Source organism: Crocuta crocuta, unplaced genomic scaffold (genome assembly GCF_008692635.1).
Source record: "Crocuta crocuta isolate KB4526 unplaced genomic scaffold, BGI_CrCroc_1.0 scaffold70, whole genome shotgun sequence".
NCBI classification, from domain to species: domain Eukaryota; kingdom Metazoa; phylum Chordata; class Mammalia; order Carnivora; family Hyaenidae; genus Crocuta; species Crocuta crocuta.
The window spans coordinates 6,864,916-6,883,807 of record NW_027528417.1 but is presented as its reverse complement, the minus strand read 5'-3'; the positions used below and the strand labels follow the sequence as shown (position 1 = coordinate 6,883,807).

At 38.8% G+C, this 18,892-nt stretch overlaps 1 protein-coding gene across 1 annotated transcript in view; it reads left to right on the top strand.

The window, feature by feature from the left end:
• The window catches only part of ULK4 (unc-51 like kinase 4), a 540,134-nt gene that overhangs the window by 130,349 nt on the left and 390,893 nt on the right, over positions 1-18,892 (top strand). The window contains exon 21 of the mRNA XM_077754339.1: positions 6,609-6,736. Within this exon, the coding sequence (XP_077610465.1) occupies positions 6,609-6,736 (128 nt within the window). The remainder of the gene's footprint in view (positions 1-6,608; positions 6,737-18,892) is intronic.

The window sequence follows — 18,892 nt, the reverse complement described above, 5'->3', positions numbered from 1 at the left end:
TGCTTTCCCAGTACTTTATGCTGCCACTCTGGGATTTTAGGAGTTCTGTTACCACTTAGCCGAGAGCTGTGCTTTTCTTTGTAAGTCCTACATCTCTCTCAAGTTTTTTCTTAACCTGTTTGTGTTTTTGTTCTTGATCAAAGGGATTTGTTTTTCAGTGACCTTGGATAGTAAAAGCGATTGGAGTTTTCATTTTTATCTAGCCACTTTCCTAGGCACTTGGAAAAGAAAGAGAAAGTACCAATTCTATTTTTAGCAGAATGCTTTTGGAGTTGAATTCATAAATGCTAAATTTGTGAATATTTAAGAAATTTAAACTTAAAATTTTATAAAATGCATTTTAATGTACATAAAAATCCTTATGAAGAGTATTCATCACTTGTAAGATTATTTTCTTGAAGTTAACACATGTTTTCATTTTTTTACATTTCTTATACATAAGCAATTAGATTAATTAAATTAAAGCATAAATGCTACAGTCTTATGTTGTATTCTTTGTCAAGGAGTTAAATCTGTTTAAATATAGATTTCCTTTGTTAATTTCCGTGAATCCATTTTAGTTCTTTGTAAGTTAGAATAAGGGATGTGTTGGGGCTTCTGGGGGGCTAAGTAGTTTGAGCATGTGACTCTTGATTTCAGTTCAGGTTATGATCCCAGGGTCGTGAGATTGAACCCTGCATCAGGCTCCATGCTGAGGGTGGAGCCTGCTTAAGATATTTTCTCTTTTTCTCTCTCTCTCTCCCTCTACTCCACTAGCATGCTTTTTATATAAACAAAGAAATAAATAAAGGATGCGTTACCTTGTTTCCACAACTTTGGATAGTTTTAAAGTGTAATCCTATACTTGTTAGTAAGGTTCTCCGTTTGTTTTCTTTTAAGAATTTTATAGTTTGACATTTTTTATGCAGTTGTATAATTTATTTTGTATGGTCATCATTTTTGTATATGGTGCATGGGATGGATTGAAGTATTTTTTTTTTTTTTGCATGTAGCTATCCAGTTGTTTGTTTTTTTTTTTTTTAAAGTTAAAAGGAACATTTATTTAGTATTGCAATTGGGTGTAGCACTTGGTTGAGAAATTACTGTACTTCTACTTTATTCATTTATTTTTATTTTTTTTTACAAATAGTTTATTGTCAAGTTGGTTTCCATATAACACCCAGTGCTCATCCCCACAAGTGCCCAGTTGTTCCAGCACTATTTATAGAAAAGACTGTCCTTTAAAATAATTTTTAAAAAATGCTTATTTTGAGGTGGGGAGAGAGAGAGAAATGGGGGAGGGCCAGAGAGAGAGGGAGACACAGAATCTGAAGCAGGCTCCAGGCTCCCAGCTGTCATTACAGAGCCTGACATGGGGGTCGAACTCACGAACTGAGATCATGACATGAGCTGAAGTTGGATGCTTAACCAACTGANGTCAATAAAGCTTGTGCCTTATTAGACAGTAGTCAGTCTATAAGTAATACAAAGCAAGAAACTGTTCTTTTAGTTATAGTTGGACAGTTACAACATTTAAAGGAGATGGAAAATGCCTATTTTGATAAGGTTTAGTAATTCATTCCATTGCCCATGAAGTTCCATTGATGTCAGTAGGACTGATATTTTGTACTTTGTTTTTTTTTTTTCCTGAAACTTAACTTTTATTGTCTTTTTANATTTCGCTCAGCATAACACCCTCAAGGTCCATCCATGTTGTTACATGTGACCAGACTTCCTTCTTTCTCATTGCCATGTAGTATTCCATTGTATAGATAAACCACATCTTCTTGATCTATTTGTTGATGGACAACTAAGCTCTTTCCATGTTTTGNCACAGGCTAATTTCCCAGTTTTTAGTTCTCTGCCTTCCCTCCAGAGTCCTAGGCAGCCAGGAGCACGGACGCCCGGTGTCCGTNTCTGTGTGATGTATGGGTGCGAGTGCAAGTATGGAGCTCCTTACTTCTCCGCCATCTTGCCCCCTCTGATATTTTGTACTTTGATAAGGTCTGGAATGTAAACATTTTGTACAAAATAGGATACTTTTAAAGGATGCTGTGATAGCCCTATAGTTTGCCAGCCTATTCCCTCTCTGAAGAAAACTACAAAGCCATTTTAAACGTCTCTAGATCTCTAAAATTAGGACTGAAACCAATAATGGAGTCCAAACTCTTTGAGACCCATCCAGGATACACCCAGAGTGACTTATTTTGTTGTAAGCAAGACCCAGAAAATTCAGAAGCCAATACGAAGTCCCTTACTTATTTCTTTTCTTTTTTTTAATTTAGGGAGTTAAATAAACTGTAATAACAAATATTTTCAATGGTAAAGGCTTCTAATATTTTAAAAATTAGACATTCTTCAATTATGATTGATTGCATTATAAGTTTCTAATGCAATTACTTAAAAAGAGTACTTGTACTAGGTTCAAGAAATCAATGCTTTCAGGGTAGAAAATGGGAAGTTAATACAGTATTTATATTTGTATATTTTGTTTAGACTTGTAAATATGTGTGTAAATAAAATAAACAGAAATGATTATCTGAATACTTACATGTGCTCCAACTTTCTACAAAGTGTAATGTAATGTAATAAGGTAATATAATATAGGGGTTTAATTACCCATTTTATATTTAATTAAAATCATGTTTGTCCTCCAGAAGAACTCAAAGCTTGATATAAAACAAAAGATCTGTAAGTAAGCTTCAGTGTAATTATAGTAACAGTATGGTTATGTCTTAGTTATCTTAGATGATTAATTATCTACTTTTGTTCTTGTTGCTGTGTGTTAACATTTCCCTAACAAGCCCTGGATAAGAGGGAAGTAAGATGAAATTCGGTGAAACTTAGGTTAATTAGGTTTCCTACTTGTTAGCAATTGAAAAAATATTTGGAGAAAAGAGGGCAGTATTGCTAGTGTCAGACAACTAGTCTCTGTGCAGTGTTCTTCATCTCTAACCATTTTCTCATCTGATAAATGGTAATCATTTGCTTCAGGAAATTTTGAGAATTAAGGGAAATAATTGCACCTTTGTCTTAAAATAATTGACTTTATTTCCTTTCTTTGGTCTGTGTATCTGTCATTTTGTCAGTACCACATCGTTTTCATTACTGTAGGGTTTTTTTTTTAAATGTCTTAAAATCATCGCGTGATTATATCATTTTTCTCCTCAAATTGTTCTGCTTGTGAGTTCTTTTGCCTTTCCATATAAATTTTACAGTTAGCTTGTCTATATCTATAGAAAGTACTGTTGGGAGTTTTTTTATTAGAATTGCAATAAATCTATAGATCCTTTTGAGAAAGAGTTGGCATATTAACTTTCTTGAGTTTTTTTAAGTAGATGAGCATGGAATGTCTTTTATTTATGTTTTTAACATTTTTTTTCTTTCCTAATTGTTTATAGTTTGCAGTTTACCAATTCTCTACATATTTTGTTAGGTTTATACCTGTATTTCCTTTTGTTGTTGTTATTGTTAGTTATTGAAAAGTGATACTTTAAAAATTTACTTTTTAATTGTTCATCACTGGTATATAGAAATAACACCAGATCTTGCTGAACTTATTAGTTATAGAAGACTTTTTTATAGATTCTTTGGGATTTTTTACATAGGTAATCACAGCCTCTGAGACTATTTCTTCCATTCCACTGTGAATGACTCTTAATTATTTTTCTTTCCTTATCACACTGGCAGTGACTTTCAGTAAAATAGTAAGAGCAATGGGAATGGACATGCTTGTTTAATTCCCAGTTTCGGTGGGGAAGTATCAAGTATTTCCTCTTTAATTTTGATGTTAGCTATAATTTTTCTCTAGATGCCCTTTTACAAATTGAGGAAATTCCCTTTTGTTCTGGTTTGGTGAGTTTCTGTCATGAATGCATGTTGACTTTTGTTATATGCTGTTTCATTATCCACTGATAAAATCATGTGATTTCTCTAATTTAATCTGGTGAATTACACTGATTTTTAAGTATTAAACCACTCTTATTTCTGAGATAAACTTGACTTGTTGGTGATTTTTTAAGTATATACTTTTTATGTGTTGTTGGACTCAACTTGCTAATACTTACAGAGGGTTTTTGCATCTTTGTTCCTGAGGTATATTGTCTGTACTTTGTTTTCTTGTATAATTAATTGTTTGGAACTTTTTAATGTCTACATATGCTTGTATAAGTATGTATGTACGTGTGTGTAAATCAATACATACACGCATCTACTGTATTTATCTCCTGTAGACTCTTCTAGATCTTTTCATCCTTTGGTGTTATTTTTTCAATCTTAGATTCACTTGGAGTTTGTTTTCAAGTATGACATTAGGCCTGCCACACACATGCACCCATTCTGTTAATTTTGGTTAGCTCAACATTCAGCAGAGTTATATTGCATCGCTTTTTATTTTCAGAGTGCATTCCCATGAATTGCGCATTCTGTCCAATTTTTTCTCCTTAAGGAGATCTCTCCTGGAGTCTTCTGACTACTCCAATACAGATAGGCTGCTCTCTGTGCCTGTTTACAACTATCACCCTGCAAATCATCTGAGGGTTCTCTTAGTCTCTTTCCTGTGCTCAATATATACTCTTTTCTTGGTTTATTTCCCTAGGGTGAGTTTTGGGGATTATATAAAGGAATGGGGGTATATTAAGTGATTTCGTAAAGGTAATAAAAAGATCGTGAAGAGCCTTGTATGCCATGATAAGGAATTTGGGCTTCATTCACAACAGTTGCAGGAACTATGGTGAATAACATAATCATATTTGCTGTTGTAGGAAATCACTGTGGCTAAGATTTCTAGAATAGATGAAAGAAAGCAAAGTGTTCTAGTAATTCAGGAAAAATGGTGTTTTGAAACATAAGGCAATATTAATGGGGGTTATCATTCTCCTTGGTAATTGGGGACCAATTGTACATGGGAGGAATGAGGAATCAAGGAAGGTGCTCAGGTCTTTAAGCGTGGTCTTGAATGTATGATCCTCAGAGGGGGAGAATCATGTTTAGGGTCAGTTCTGAGCTTAATTTTGGTTGTGGAATTCACAGGGTTGCAATATACCCTTCACCCACATTCAGCAAATGTTAGTATTTTACCATGTTTGCTTTATAGTTTCTCTTTTTTGTCTTTTACTTTGTGTGTGCACATACACCTGTGACCAAATTTAGAAGAGGTTGCAGACCTGATGCCTCTTTACTGTATATTCCCTAAAAATACGTGATGAATTTAAAAAGAAGTTAACATTTATTTAACATTAACATATCTACAGAACTTATTCAGATCTTACAGTCATCCCAGTAATGTTCTTTTGTGTTAAACAAAATTGCCAGATCTTGAATTGCAGTCAGTTATCATGTCTTTTTAAGTCTTCTGTAACTGGAACAGTTTTACAGTCTAAGGCTAGTGGATCCTTGAGTAGTTCTTGAATTATGTGTTTGTGTGGGGGGGTGGTATGAGTGTGGGAAACAGATTTATGATTGTCGTTCTTTAACCCAGAGTATAAATTAGAATGGGAGTTGACTGTGGAGAAATAGGCTTTTTTCTGTATACATGCTGGAAAGGTGGAAACAGATCAATGGCTCAAAGATCCCTTGGTGTTGATGCTTTTATTTAACCCAGGTGATCACTTAGCTTGATTATTTGGTTCAGGAATTAGGTGAGACTCCCGCATAGATATAGATACAGAGGTATATCTCCATCCTTAAATTAAAGCATATGCCTATGTAAATTCTTCATGTTTGGTAATGTAGCACCCAATGTAAAATGACAGTGACATGGCAAATAAATGAGCTGCTTACATTTGCCTTGGACATAACGATGTCACTGCTAGGTGCTTGCTTCTTTTAAGTACTGTTGGGAACTTCCACTCTTGCCCTGTGTAGCCATCCTGCTAATACTTCTATATTCCTGCCTGCTTACACGTATTGACTCTTTGTGTGTGCCTGAATTTCTTTTTGCCTGTCACTAGGCACCCAAAACAAAGGGAAAATAATGCTAATATTAGTACTTATCCCTCTGTGTTGTAATATGCCTTTCATTAAAGAATGTTATAGGAATTACATTATATATATATATATATATATATATATATATACACACACACACATATATGAGGAGGAAGGTATATGAGGAGGAATGAGAGGAATATATATATACATTTCTCTTTTGTGTCCTATATTGGGTGTTTTATATCTGTAGGACTTCAGATGTGGAGACTAGAGATGTGTTTTCTGTATATGCAGGTTTGTGCAGAGGTTCATGGGTACATGCAGTCATGACTTCCAGTTCTAATTATTTATTGCCACTGTTCCTTTGGGTAGTTGAGTGGTTAAGAAATGAGCTTTGTTGTCCCATTGGCCTTGATTTCAGTCCAACTTTGTGAATTGGTTAACTGTTCAAGGTTCATTTTCCTCTTTAAAATAGGGATGATATTGTCAACTTTTTAATAGCTACTTTCCGGGTTAAGATGAAGTAATACATATTAAAATTTTAGTTAGAGTCCAGCACAAATTAAGAATATAGGAACGGTAGTTGATATTCTTTTATTTTCTGCCATCTGTTTGTTTATTGTAAACTATTGACTCTGATAGTTGACTGCTCTATTTATTTCATGTCTTCTCACAAAATATTTTCATACTCTCCACAGGATTTTGTCTCTACAATTATCCGTTTACTTGACAGCCCATCAACTTCGATTAGAGCAAAAGCCTTCCTCGTTCTTTTATATATTTTGATTCATAACCATGAGATGCTGCTACTCGGCTGCCAAGCAAGGTATGGTTTTCTCTGATGGTTTCAGTTTGGAACTTGTTTTATTTTTTCTTTTTATTTACTTTCTAATTTACATACAAGTTAGTTAGCATACAGTGCAATAATGACTTCAGGAATAGAATCCAGAGATTCATCCCCTACACATAATACCCAGTGCTCATCTCAACGAGTGTTCTCCTTAATGCCCCTTACCCATTTCGCCCATCCCCCCACCCATGACCCCTTCAGCAACCCTCTGTTTGTTCTTTATATTTAAGAGTCTCTTGTGTTTTGTCCCCCTCCCTGTTTTTATATTATTTTTCTTCCCTTCCATTATGTTCATCTGTTTTGTATCTTAAATTCCACATACGAGTGAAGTCACATATTTGCCTTTCTCTGAATGACTAATTTTGCTTAGCAGAATACATTCTGGTTCCATTCATGTTGTTGCAAATGGCAAGAGTTCATTCATTTTGTGAACTCCATTGTAATATTCCATTGTGTGTGTGGGTGTGTGTGTGTGTGTGTGTGTATACACACACACACATACATATATATAAAATATCTCCTTTATCCATTCATCTCTTGATGGACATTTGGGCTCTTTACATACTTTGGCAATTGTCAATAGCACTGCTATAAACATTGGGATGCATGTGCCCCTTTGAAGCAGCACACCTGTATCCTTTGGGTAAATACCTAGTAGTGCAATTGCTGGGTCGTAGGGTAGCTGTATTTTTAATTTTTTGAGGAAACTTCATACTGTTTTCCAGGGTGGCTGCACCAGTTTGAATTCACACCAGCAGTACAGCGTTCCCCTTTCTCCACATCCTCACTGACATCTGTTGTTTCCTGAGTTATTCGTTTTAGCCATTCTAACTGGTGTGAGGTGATATCTCATTGTGGGTTTCATTAGTATTTCCCTGATGGTGAGTGATGTTGAGCATTTTTTCGTGTGTCTGTTTGCCATCTGGATGTCTTCTTTGAAGAAGTATCTATTCATGTCTTTTGCCCATTTCTTCACTGGATTATTTGCTTTTTGGGTGTTGAGTTTGATAAGTTCTTTATAGATTTTGGATACTAACTCTTTATCTGGTATGTCATTCGCAAATATCTTCTCCAGTCCCATGGGTTGTGTTTTAGTTTTGCTGATTGTTTCCTTTGCCGTGCTGAAAGTTTTATAAGTTAGGTTCCAATGGTTCATTTTTGCTTTTGTTTCCCTTGCCTCCGGAGACATGTCAAGTAAGAAGTTGCCAGGGTCAGAGAGGTTGTTGCCTGCTTTCTCTTCTAGGATTTTGATGGTTTCCTATCTTACATTTAGGTCTTTCATCCATTTTGAGTTTATTTGTGTATCATGTAAGAAAGTGGTCCAGGTTCATTCTTCTGTATGTTGCTGTCCAGTTTTCCCAACACCATTTGCTGAAGTAACTGTCTTTATTCCATTGGATATTCTTTCCTGCTTTGTCAGAGATTAATTGGCCATATGTTTGTGGGGCTATTACTGGGTTTTCTATTCTGTTCCATTTATCTGTTTTTGTGCCAGTACCGTACTGTCTTGATGATTACAGCTTTGTAATACATCTTGAAGTCTGGAAATGTGATGCCTCCAGCTTTGTTTTCTTTTTCAGGATTGCTTTCATTATTTGGTGTCTTTTCTGGTTCCATACAAATTTTAGGGTTGTTTGGATGCCACAGCAGCAAGGATGGATGAAGCAGAGCAGTGAATCTGTGATATAGAAGACAAAATTATGAAGATTATTGAAGCAGAATAAAAGAGGGGAACCTAAGGCAAAAGAGCATGATATAAGAATTTAAGAACTCAGTGGCTCATTACAAAGGAATAACATTTGAATCATAGGAATACCATAAGATGAAGAGAGAGAAAAAGGGGTAGAAGGGTTATGTGAGCAAATCATAGCAGAAAACTCTCCTAACCTGGGGAAAGAAACAGACATCAAAACCCAGGAAGCACAGAGAACTCCCATTAGATTCAACAAAAGCCAACCATCCACAAGGCATATCATAGTCAACTTCACTAAACACACAAAGAAAGAAAAAATTATGAAAACAGCAAGGGCAAAAAAAAATCCTTAACCTATAAGGAAGACAGATCAGGTTCACAGCAGACTTATTCACAGAAACTTGGCAAGCCAGAAAGGATATATTCAACGTGCTGAATCAGAAGAATGTGCAGCCAAGAATTCTTTATCCAGTAAAGCTGTCATTCAAAATAGAGGGAGAGATAGTTTTCCTGACAAATAAAAACTAAAGAAGTTCATAACCATGAACCAGCCCTGCAATACATTTTAAGGGGGATTCTCTGAGGGAATAAAAGATGAAACAAAACAAACAAAAAAGACCAAGAGCAACAAAGACTACCACCAGAAACTCCAACTCTACAGGCAACACAATGGCAATAAATTCATATCTTTCAGTACTTACTCTAAATGTCAGTGGACAAAACACTCCAATCAAAAGACATAGGATAACAGAATGGAGAAGAAAACAAGATCCATCTGTATGCTGTTTACAAGAGACCCATTTTAGACCTAAAAATACCTTCAGAATGAAAGTAAGGGGATGGAGAACCATCTATCATTCTAATGTCATCAAAAGAAAGCCAGAGTAGACATACTTACAGGAGACAATCTAGATTTTAAAATAAGGACTGTAACAAGAGCTGAAGCAGCACCCAAATATATAAATCTATAAATCATAAGCATAAAGAAACTCATTGATAATAATAGCATATTAGTAGGGGACTTCAACCCCCACTTACAGCAATGGACAGATCATCTAAGGAGAACATCAACAAGGAAACAGTGGCTTTGGAAGACACACTGGACCAGATGGACTTAGCAGATATATTCAGAACACTTCATCCTAAGCAGTGGAATACACATTCTTTTCATGTGCACATGGAACATTCTCCAGAACAGATCACATACTGGAACACAAATCAACCCTCAACAAGTACAAAAAGATCGAGATCATACTGTGCACATTTTTAGACCACAGCACTATGAAACTTGAAATGACCCACAAGAAAAGATTTGGAAAGGCCATAAATACTTGGAGATTAAAGAACATCTACTGCAGAATAAATGAGTTAACCATGAAGTTAAAGAGGAAATTAAAAAGTACATGGAAGCCAATGAAAATGATAACACCACAGCCCTAAACCTGTGGGATGCAGCAAAGGCGGTCATAAGAGGGAAGTCTATAGCAATCCACGGCTTCCTAAAGAAGGAAGAAAGGTCTCAGATACACAACCTAACCTTACAATTTAAAGATCTGGAACATGAACAGCAAATAAAACCCCAAACCAGCAGAAAACAGGAAATAATAAAGATTAGAGCAGAAATCAATGCTATCAAAATAAACATACAAGCAAAAACAATAGAACAAATCAATGAGGCCAGAAGCTGGTTCTTTGAAAGAATTTACAAAATTGATAAATCCCTGGCCAGTTCAGTCAAAAAGAAAAAGGAAAGGACCCACATAAGTAAAATCAAGAAGGAAAGAGAGAAATTACAGCCAACACTGCAGAAATACAAATAATAAGAGAATATTATGAGCAATTATATGCCAATGAATTGGGCAATCTGGAAAAAATGGACAAATTCCTACAAATATGTAAACCACCAAAACTGAAGGAAGAAATAGAGAATTTGAACAGACCCATAACCAGTAAAGAAATCAAATTAGTAATCAAAAATCTCCCAAAAAACAAGAGCCCAGCGCTGGATGGCTTTCCAGGGGAATTCTACCAAGCATTTAAAGAAGGGTTGACACCTATTCTTTTGAAGCTGTTCCAAAAAGTAGAAATGGAAGGAAAACTACCAAACTCATTCTTTGAGGCCAGCATTACCTTGATTCCAAAACCAGACAAAGATCCCACTAAAAAAAAAGTAGAGGCCAATATTCCTGATGAGCATGGATGCAAAAACTCTTAGCACGATACTAGCCAACTGGATCCAACAATACATTAAAAGAATTATTCACCACCATCAGGTCAGATTTATTAGTTTTACTCGTAGTATTTCTTGGTCTCTATGTACCTGATGTTGACATTTTTTTCCCCCTAGACTTTTCTAAGGGTTTAATTTTTTACTTAACACCCTCAGTTGAGAACAATCAAGGATGCAGAGAAGACCTGTGGGACTGAAGCAGGGTGGTGGGAAATATCTGGAGTTCCCTAGATATGAGGACAGCCCAAGGCAGGGAGTTAAAGTTGGTTCTTGTTTGCATCTTTGAGAGGCATTCTTGACTGGTGGTAGTTTAGTCATAGTTTTCATTTTTGTAAAATTCTAGAACGAGCTGCTGGAAGCCCAGGGAAGCTGTGTAAGGAGGTGGAGGAGGAGGCAGAGCCAGGAGGCTTTCTGGACTGGTCCTATGCTGGGCAGATCTCATTCTCCCTGGGTTCTGTTTCCTTCCTTTAAAAGGAGAAGCTGTCCTGATGCACCTCAGATTCCCTTCATGCTCTGATGCTTCCTGATTAACATCTTCTGGACGGTTTGGTTCATGCTCCATTAAACCCCAGAGCAGCCTTGAATACATGATCTAGTCTTTTACTTAGTGTAGAATACTGAGGAGACCCTAGAATTAATGAGATTGATCTAGATTATAGATTAGAAAACTTTTTCCTATAAATAGAGAGTAAATATTGTAGGACTTATGAGATAAGACACAAAATTGTGGCTATTATATTTGTACTATATGAAACAAGAGAAAACAAATATCCACTTTTTTTTTATTGATGAATGTGTTTCTATAATGAGAGAAAACAAATATCCACAGATCTTTAAATTGACATGGTAAAGAATAATAAAGGAGTACAACTTTTTTTTTTTTTTAAATATAGGTCTACAAATGAGATGAACACGATTCTTTTTCTGAGGGAGAGACAACATGTTGCTTAATTAGGGGTCAAAGTTAGTGTCCTCCTCATCACATCAGTTGTAAATGTCTACGTTAGTGGTGATTACAAAATGTGTACATTAGTGCTGATTGCTAGTGCAATTTTATGTACCTTATCATTGAAAATTCCTTTTCCTGTAGATAGGTACTGTCATATAACAATGCTAGTTTATGAGCATGTAATTTTAATTGAGCATATTCATCACTTGGAAGGCAAGATTCTTCCTTGGTATTGCAGGTTAATTGGGCCTAAGTGGGGGGGGCGGCATGTAGAGCCTCCTTTCTTTCCACATTTTAGGGGTCACTGTCCAGCTTTGTTTTATGTCTAGTGTCTTGAAAACTGATGTTTTGTGTATCTTGTCTACTTCGTAGTTGTTTTAAATGGGAGCATGCATCCTTAGTCCACTAGAGCCAGAAGTAGTAGCTGTTTTCGTTTATTTGTAAAGGCCTCTCACCATTGGCTTCTCTGCCTCTCCTCTCTCCGTACGTCTACCGTCATCTTCACCAGGAGCCAGAGATAATATAGTTTCTCAACAGATGTTCTTACATCGTTTCTTGGACTCACAGCCTGGTTTCCATGTAGCAGCTAGAGAATCTCTTAGTGTGAGTTAGCTTTTGTTTCTTCCCTGCTCAGACTCTTCTAATAACATCCTGCCAGGCTGAGATGATAGCCCTGCTCTTTACCATGGGCCACTCTGCCCTCCATCACCTACCCCCTGCCCACCGCTTAGCCCGTGTCTTCTATGACTTTTCTTGACTCTTACTCCATTCCAGCTACATAGTTTTTCCTGTTGCTTTTTGAACACAGGAGGCCTACTATGCTCACCCCAGGGCTTTTTCCTGGTGCTGGTCCTTGTGCCTATAATGCTCTTCCCCCAGATGTTTTCACAGCTGGCTCCCTCAGATCATTAGGCTTCTGGTCACTTTAAGAATCTCTTCTTTTGAGTGCAACTCTGATCACTCTATCCCAAATACTCTTAACCCCAACAGCAGACACCATTTAACTGGAAAGAACTAAACCATTCCGACCATCGTAGCTAGGGCATGAACCATTTGGTTCTCTCCGGAAATTGCTATGATTTCTGTGTGGCTCCTCTCTCTGGAGAATCACAGTGAGCAGGATGCGTGTGGAGAAGGAGCCTGGAAGGTGAGGCTGAGCCTTGTGGGAGAGGTGAAACAGGCTCCGTTCTTCCCGTGCTCTGTGACAGAGATGACTCACTGTCCTCTAAACCTCGGTGACTAGGAGACCTTGGGGCTTCTGCAGGGTCCCAAATGCAGATGTGTTCTGTGTGTGGTTGTTGGGGCCAGGCATGCCTGTTCCCAGGAGATCTGGAGCAGGACTGGATGGGAGCCAATCTGCCCCTGTTGGTAAGGCTGCGGGCAGATGACGTCATTTCCTCACTCCAAAAGAGAACAGCCCCCTCTCACCACCTCATTCTTTGCCACAACCTGTCCTGGTCAGGTGCTGAGTAGGTGAAGAAGTCATGAGTAAGCAGATTTGTCAGAGTCCCCTGAGAGAGACACAGTACTCAGAGGAGGAGGAAGAGCAAGAACAGGCAACTCTTACTGGGGCAGGACTAAGGGAATAGACAGAATTTTAATAAACAAGTAATGAAAACTCTGTGGAGAGGCCGTTTTTTGGAATGTAGCAGAGGAACTGAAAGACTGTGGCCTCTGCTGGGGACAGTGTTCGTGCTTTGAAAGGCAGTATCAAAGAACACACTGAAGCACACAGAGCTGATGACAGAGACCTAGACGGTTCATGTGGAAACACTAGGAAAGATAGAGTAGAGTTCCAGGAGACGTCACATGCCCGCAGTGCCGGGGGCAAGAAGGGACCGGTGGAGGGTTTCCAGTTGAAGAAATGTTAGCAGCCGTCTTCTGCTTGAACGTGCTGTCGTCTGCTGCTCTACAGAACTGCAAGTAAAGGAATGACAAAGTCACAAAACCATAAGGGCAAAGGGAAAGATGGCTAAAGCCGATGAGCATTGTCACCTCGTCTTTGTAGTTGGGAAGCTGGAAAGCTCACAGATGGATACTTGCTAATTTAGCGGAATCAAGGTTGCTGACATCGTTTTTTGTCTGCAAGGCGAAAACTGTGAGGAGACTTGATGACTGTATGTCAGAACTCTGGAAAGGTTGGAAATTAGAGGTGCCTACAGGTGCCTGCTACCTTTGATGCCTGCGGTGAGGGGGAGGGGAGACTCCAGCCAGGAACGATGGGGAATCTGCATTGAGGGTTGATTCCCAGCTTCCCCACCCGCCACAACCCAAGCATCCAGGAGACTCTGCCTCTTCTGCCACAGCAGGACTTGAAATGCATTCTGGATGGTGCCAATTTGGGTGTTTTCACATATAGATAAGAGGGAGATGGCGGTGCCTTGTGAGAAATCTGAGGATTCTATGAATGTCTACTTATGTGGAAAGCTGAGGCCTTCCACCCACTATTCTATGGCAATTGAAGACTGTCGGCGGCCTGGCTTATGCACTGTTGGCCAGAATTTGGAGATTCATCTCTGGGAAGGTGGCCAAATCCCAGGAAGGGCCCCACAGGGTCTGCCATTTGGATGGCCCCTCCTGCACCCAGCGAAACCTTCCGCATTATTCTTGGAATGGAGCCCATCACTGTTAAGCCCTGCTCTTGCACACACACCTCCCAGCAACACTTCAGTGCAGCATTTAAAAATATAAATAGGCAATCAAGAATCACCAGGTATTTGGGGCCGCCTGGGTGGCTCAGTTGGTTAAGTGTCCAACTTTTGATTTCAGCTCAGGTCATGATTTCACAGTTCATGGGACTGAGCGGACATCAGACTCTGTGGACGATGGGAAGCCTGCTTGGGATTATCTCTTCCTCCCTCTCTTCCCCTCCCCTGCTTATACACGCACATGTGCTCTTTCTCTCAAAAGAAGCAAAATGTATATTAAAAAAAGAATCACTAGATATTTAAGAGAAGCCTCTAACACTGGATGCAAAAGCCAAAACTCGTCAGCAGGTAAAAGGGATATGGCAGAAGTAGAGATTAGAGTTATGCACAGAGAGTTCACGGAGAAAGGAATGAGGACCCTTAAACCTACCAATAAATATGAAAGTTTCCTCCTTGTAAGAGGAATGCACATCATTATTCCTCATTCTCAGAGAAGCCAGAGAGAGAGCCTTTCTCAGGGCACTGGCTGGGCCTGAAAACGTATTCTCTTGGTGAGGCTGTGGACAAATAGCGCCTCTCATCCATTGCCAGCGGGAATGTAAAATAGCGAAGCTACTTGGAAGAGGAATTTGACAATATCTAGAAAAATTACATATTTTCACCCTTTGGCCCAGCCATCTCACTTCTAGGACAGAAGGTCCAAGGATCCTTTATTAGCAAAGAAGTGAAATGACACATTTACTAGGCATTGTTTGTTTGTTATGGCAAAAGACTATAAACAATGTAAATACCCATGGGCAGGAGACTAACTAGAGAACTGTGGGCATGTTAGTTTTCCATTCCTGCTGTAACAAATTACCAAAAAAACCCCCAAAACACATTATTAATCTGACAGTTGCCATAGGTCAGGAGTCAGGGGTCTGTGTAGCTGGAACCTCAGCTCACGCTCACAGGCTGAAACTGATAGTGGTGGCTGGTGCTGGATTCTTCGTCCAAGGCTCAGAGGCTTCTTCCAATCTCACTGATTGTTGGCAGAATTTATTTCCTTGCAGCTGTAGGTCTCCTGTCCCCATTTCCTTGCTGGCTTTTGGCCGGGACTTTCTCTCAGCTTCTAGGGGCCCTCCTTTCTCTCCATTGGCCGTTCATAGCCAAGCAGTTTGCTTTCTTCTTGGAGGCCAGTGGGAGGGCTACTTATTCCTTGAATCCCCCCCACACCCCCACCCCGCTCAAACGTCTTTGACCTCCCTCTTTTGGCTCCAGCCACAGGAAACTCTCCCTTTATAGGCTTCACTGGACTGGGAAAGGTTCATGCAGAGAAGCTACATATTTTGGGGTTAATTGAATTGGGACTTGACTTCTTCAAATTCTCTTCACTGTAGTACCTAGATTGGTGTTTGATGCCAGAGGAGTGGGAATCTTGAGAGATTCTTAGAATTCTGGCAACCACAGTCCCCATAATGGAGGACTTGGCAGCCACGGGAAGGGACAAAGAGGATTTCGATACACTGCCATGGAGTGAGTCGTCTCCGAGATCTATTATTATCCTGAACTAACGCAAGGGGCAGAGCAGTATTTATGGTATGCGACCTTCTGTGTAAGAAAGGGGCGAAAACAGAAAGGATAGATGCATTTACTAATATTCTCAAAGTGGCGCCTGGGTGGCTTAGTCGGTTGAGTGTCCGACTTTCGCTTAGGTCATGATCTCGCGGTTCGTGGGTTCGAGCCCCGCGTCGGGCTCTGTGCTGACTGCTGGATCAGAGCCTGGAGCCTGTTTCAGTCTGTGACTCCCTCTCTCTCTGACCGTCCCCTGCTCATGCTGTCTCTCTCTCTCTCTCTCTCTCCTAGAAATAAATAAAACATTAAAAAAAAAAAGAGAGAATGGAAGGATACATGAAAAATTACTGAAAAATGGCAATTTATAGGGAGAGGAGGGGAATAGGAAGTAGGAACAGGAATGAAAGCTATACTTGTCTGAACGTAACTGTTTTATGATTTAGATTTAAGAACCATGTACATGTACATGATGAAAAGTAAAATTAAATAAAAATGAAAAAAAAATAAAGGGGTCTGTAAAAATTGAAAAATAACATGATATCAACTTTGTGATTTAACTCTCCAGAGAAGAGATGCGAATGTATTTTTAGATCATAGTACTCGGCAGTATATTTCTTTTTTCTTTTTTTTTTTTAACGTTTATTTATTCTGAGGGAAAAAGGTAGAGTGGGGAGGCACACAGAAAGAGAATCCCAAGCAGGCTTCTCACCGCCAACACAGAGCTTGATGCAGGGCTTGAACCCATGAGCCCGGAGATCATGACCTAAGCTGAAATCAAGAGCTGGATGCTCAGCCAACTGAGCCAGACACCCAGTACTTGGTAGTATATTTCTGTTGAGATGTATTTTAGGGACCAAAAAACCCCACTAAGGAAACTTCAACTTCATTTTGTTTTTGTTGTTAATAATTGTACTGCTGACTTGAAACTATTGTATATGCGTATATATATGTTATAGGAAGAGAAAGCTACTAATTATGCCAATTGCAGTAGGAACCAAGGTTTTCTAACATGAAAGAAGACATACAATTAGGAAATAAAAAGTAAAATCCTGTCATCCTTAATTTAAGTCAAAATTATCAGAATGAACTCATGACTTATCCTTTATTTTATTTTGTCTCTTTTAAAAGAAATTACTTATTTTATAATTTGAGCTACTAAAAGTCTAGCACAAATTTTAATCCTTAAATGCTGTTTTCCACTCAAAGGTCTTTTGTGTGAATGACTACTGTCTTGGGCAAAGCTACATGTTCATGAAGGAGATAAGCAATAGAACCCAGGACATGCTTTCATTTATGAAAGCAAAGGAAATTACCAGAAGCTGCTTAGGTCCTGTCAACAAAACATAAGATCCAACTCGAAGGAGCTTCTACTTGCCCAGCATGGAATTTTGAGCATTAAAATGACTACAATATATTAAAATAGCTGTCTAAGGAATTTCTGAGGTCGTGATTATAATAAACAACCCTTATGAGGACAGGTGACCATTAGCCTGAAAATTGTTCAATCAGGGGCCCACATCAGCACTTACCCAGCACTTAACTGACTTAAAAAATTTTTTAAACAGTTTATTGTCAAGTTGGTTTCCATATGACACCCAGTGCTCATCCAAGCAAGTGCCCTCCTCCATGCCCATCCCCCCCCTTCCCCTCTCCCCCACCCCCATCAGCCCTCAGTTTGTTCTCAGCATTCAAGAATCTCTCATGGTTTGCCTCCCTCCCTCTCCCCAACTATTTTTCCCCCTCCTCTCCCATGGTCCTCTGTTAAGTTCCTCCTAATCCACCTATATGTGCAAACATATGGTATCTGTCCTTCTCTGCCTGACATTAACTGACTATAAATTTTAATTAATGTTTTTCATTTATGTTTGAGAGTCAGAGAGAGACAGCACGAGCAGGCGAGGGTCAGAGAGAGAGAGAGAGATACAGAATCCAAAGACAGACTCCAGGCTCTGAGCTAGCTGTCAGTACAGAGCCCGACACAGGGCTCGAACCCACGAACTGTGAGATCATGACCTGAGCTGAAAGTTGGACGCTCAACTGACTGAGCCACCCAGGCGCCCCTTAACTGACTCTAATTCAGAATAATCCGATAGTTGATTTGGCAAAGTTTTTCTTTATGGAAGTCTCATAACTAAGAAAAACAGGAGAAATGATGGGGTTAGGAAATTTCTGTTTTGCAATCCTTCAACTCGTAAATGAATTGGTTTTAAAAAGTGAACATTTTGAATAAATCTTTGGATATTTGCTTTAACATGTCTCATGAGTAACTTTCCAGAAGTGAAATTGCTGGGTCTTATGGTAGGTCTTAATTGTTTTTAAGAAGCAGACAAGCTCTTTTCCAAAGTAGTTGTACCATTTGACATTCCCCCCACCCCCAATGTATGAGAATTGCCATTTTTCCATATCTTGCCAACTCGCTGTGGCTAGTCTTTTTTTTTTTTTTTTTTAACTTTACCCCTTCTACCACGTGTGCTTTTCTAGCTCACTGTGGTTTTAATTTGCATTGCCCTCATGATTTATGATTTAGATCATCTTTTTATGTGCTTGTCATCTCTGTATCTTCCTTGTTGAACAATCTATGCATTATCTTTTGTATAGAAAAAGTGGTTTTCTTAGTGAATTTTGAAGTTTTAAAAATATATATTTATGATACAACTTATTTATCAGATCCATGACTTGCAAATATTTTCTCTTAGTCAGTGGCTTTGTCTGTTTATTCTCTGAAGAGTGCCTTTCAACGAGTAGAAATGTCCAAATGTAGACGGATAAATCATGGTCCATTTACACAAGGGAATCGTTACTTTGCAGTAACTACTTAGCAATAAATAGTTTTGAAGAACTGAAAGGTTTCATCCTACTTATAAGCTAACAAGTGAACCTGCTGGTTTTAATAGATGCAGGCAGAACACATAGACTCCTGGATCAGACACAGGCCTCTGTCACCCGGGGCATAGTGGACAGCATGAGGGTCCATTTGAATTGGTCCCCCCCAACCCAACCCAGACTCCCGGGTCCCTCTGTGGAGGGAACAGTGTGCAGGCAGCCTGAGCGGATGCTT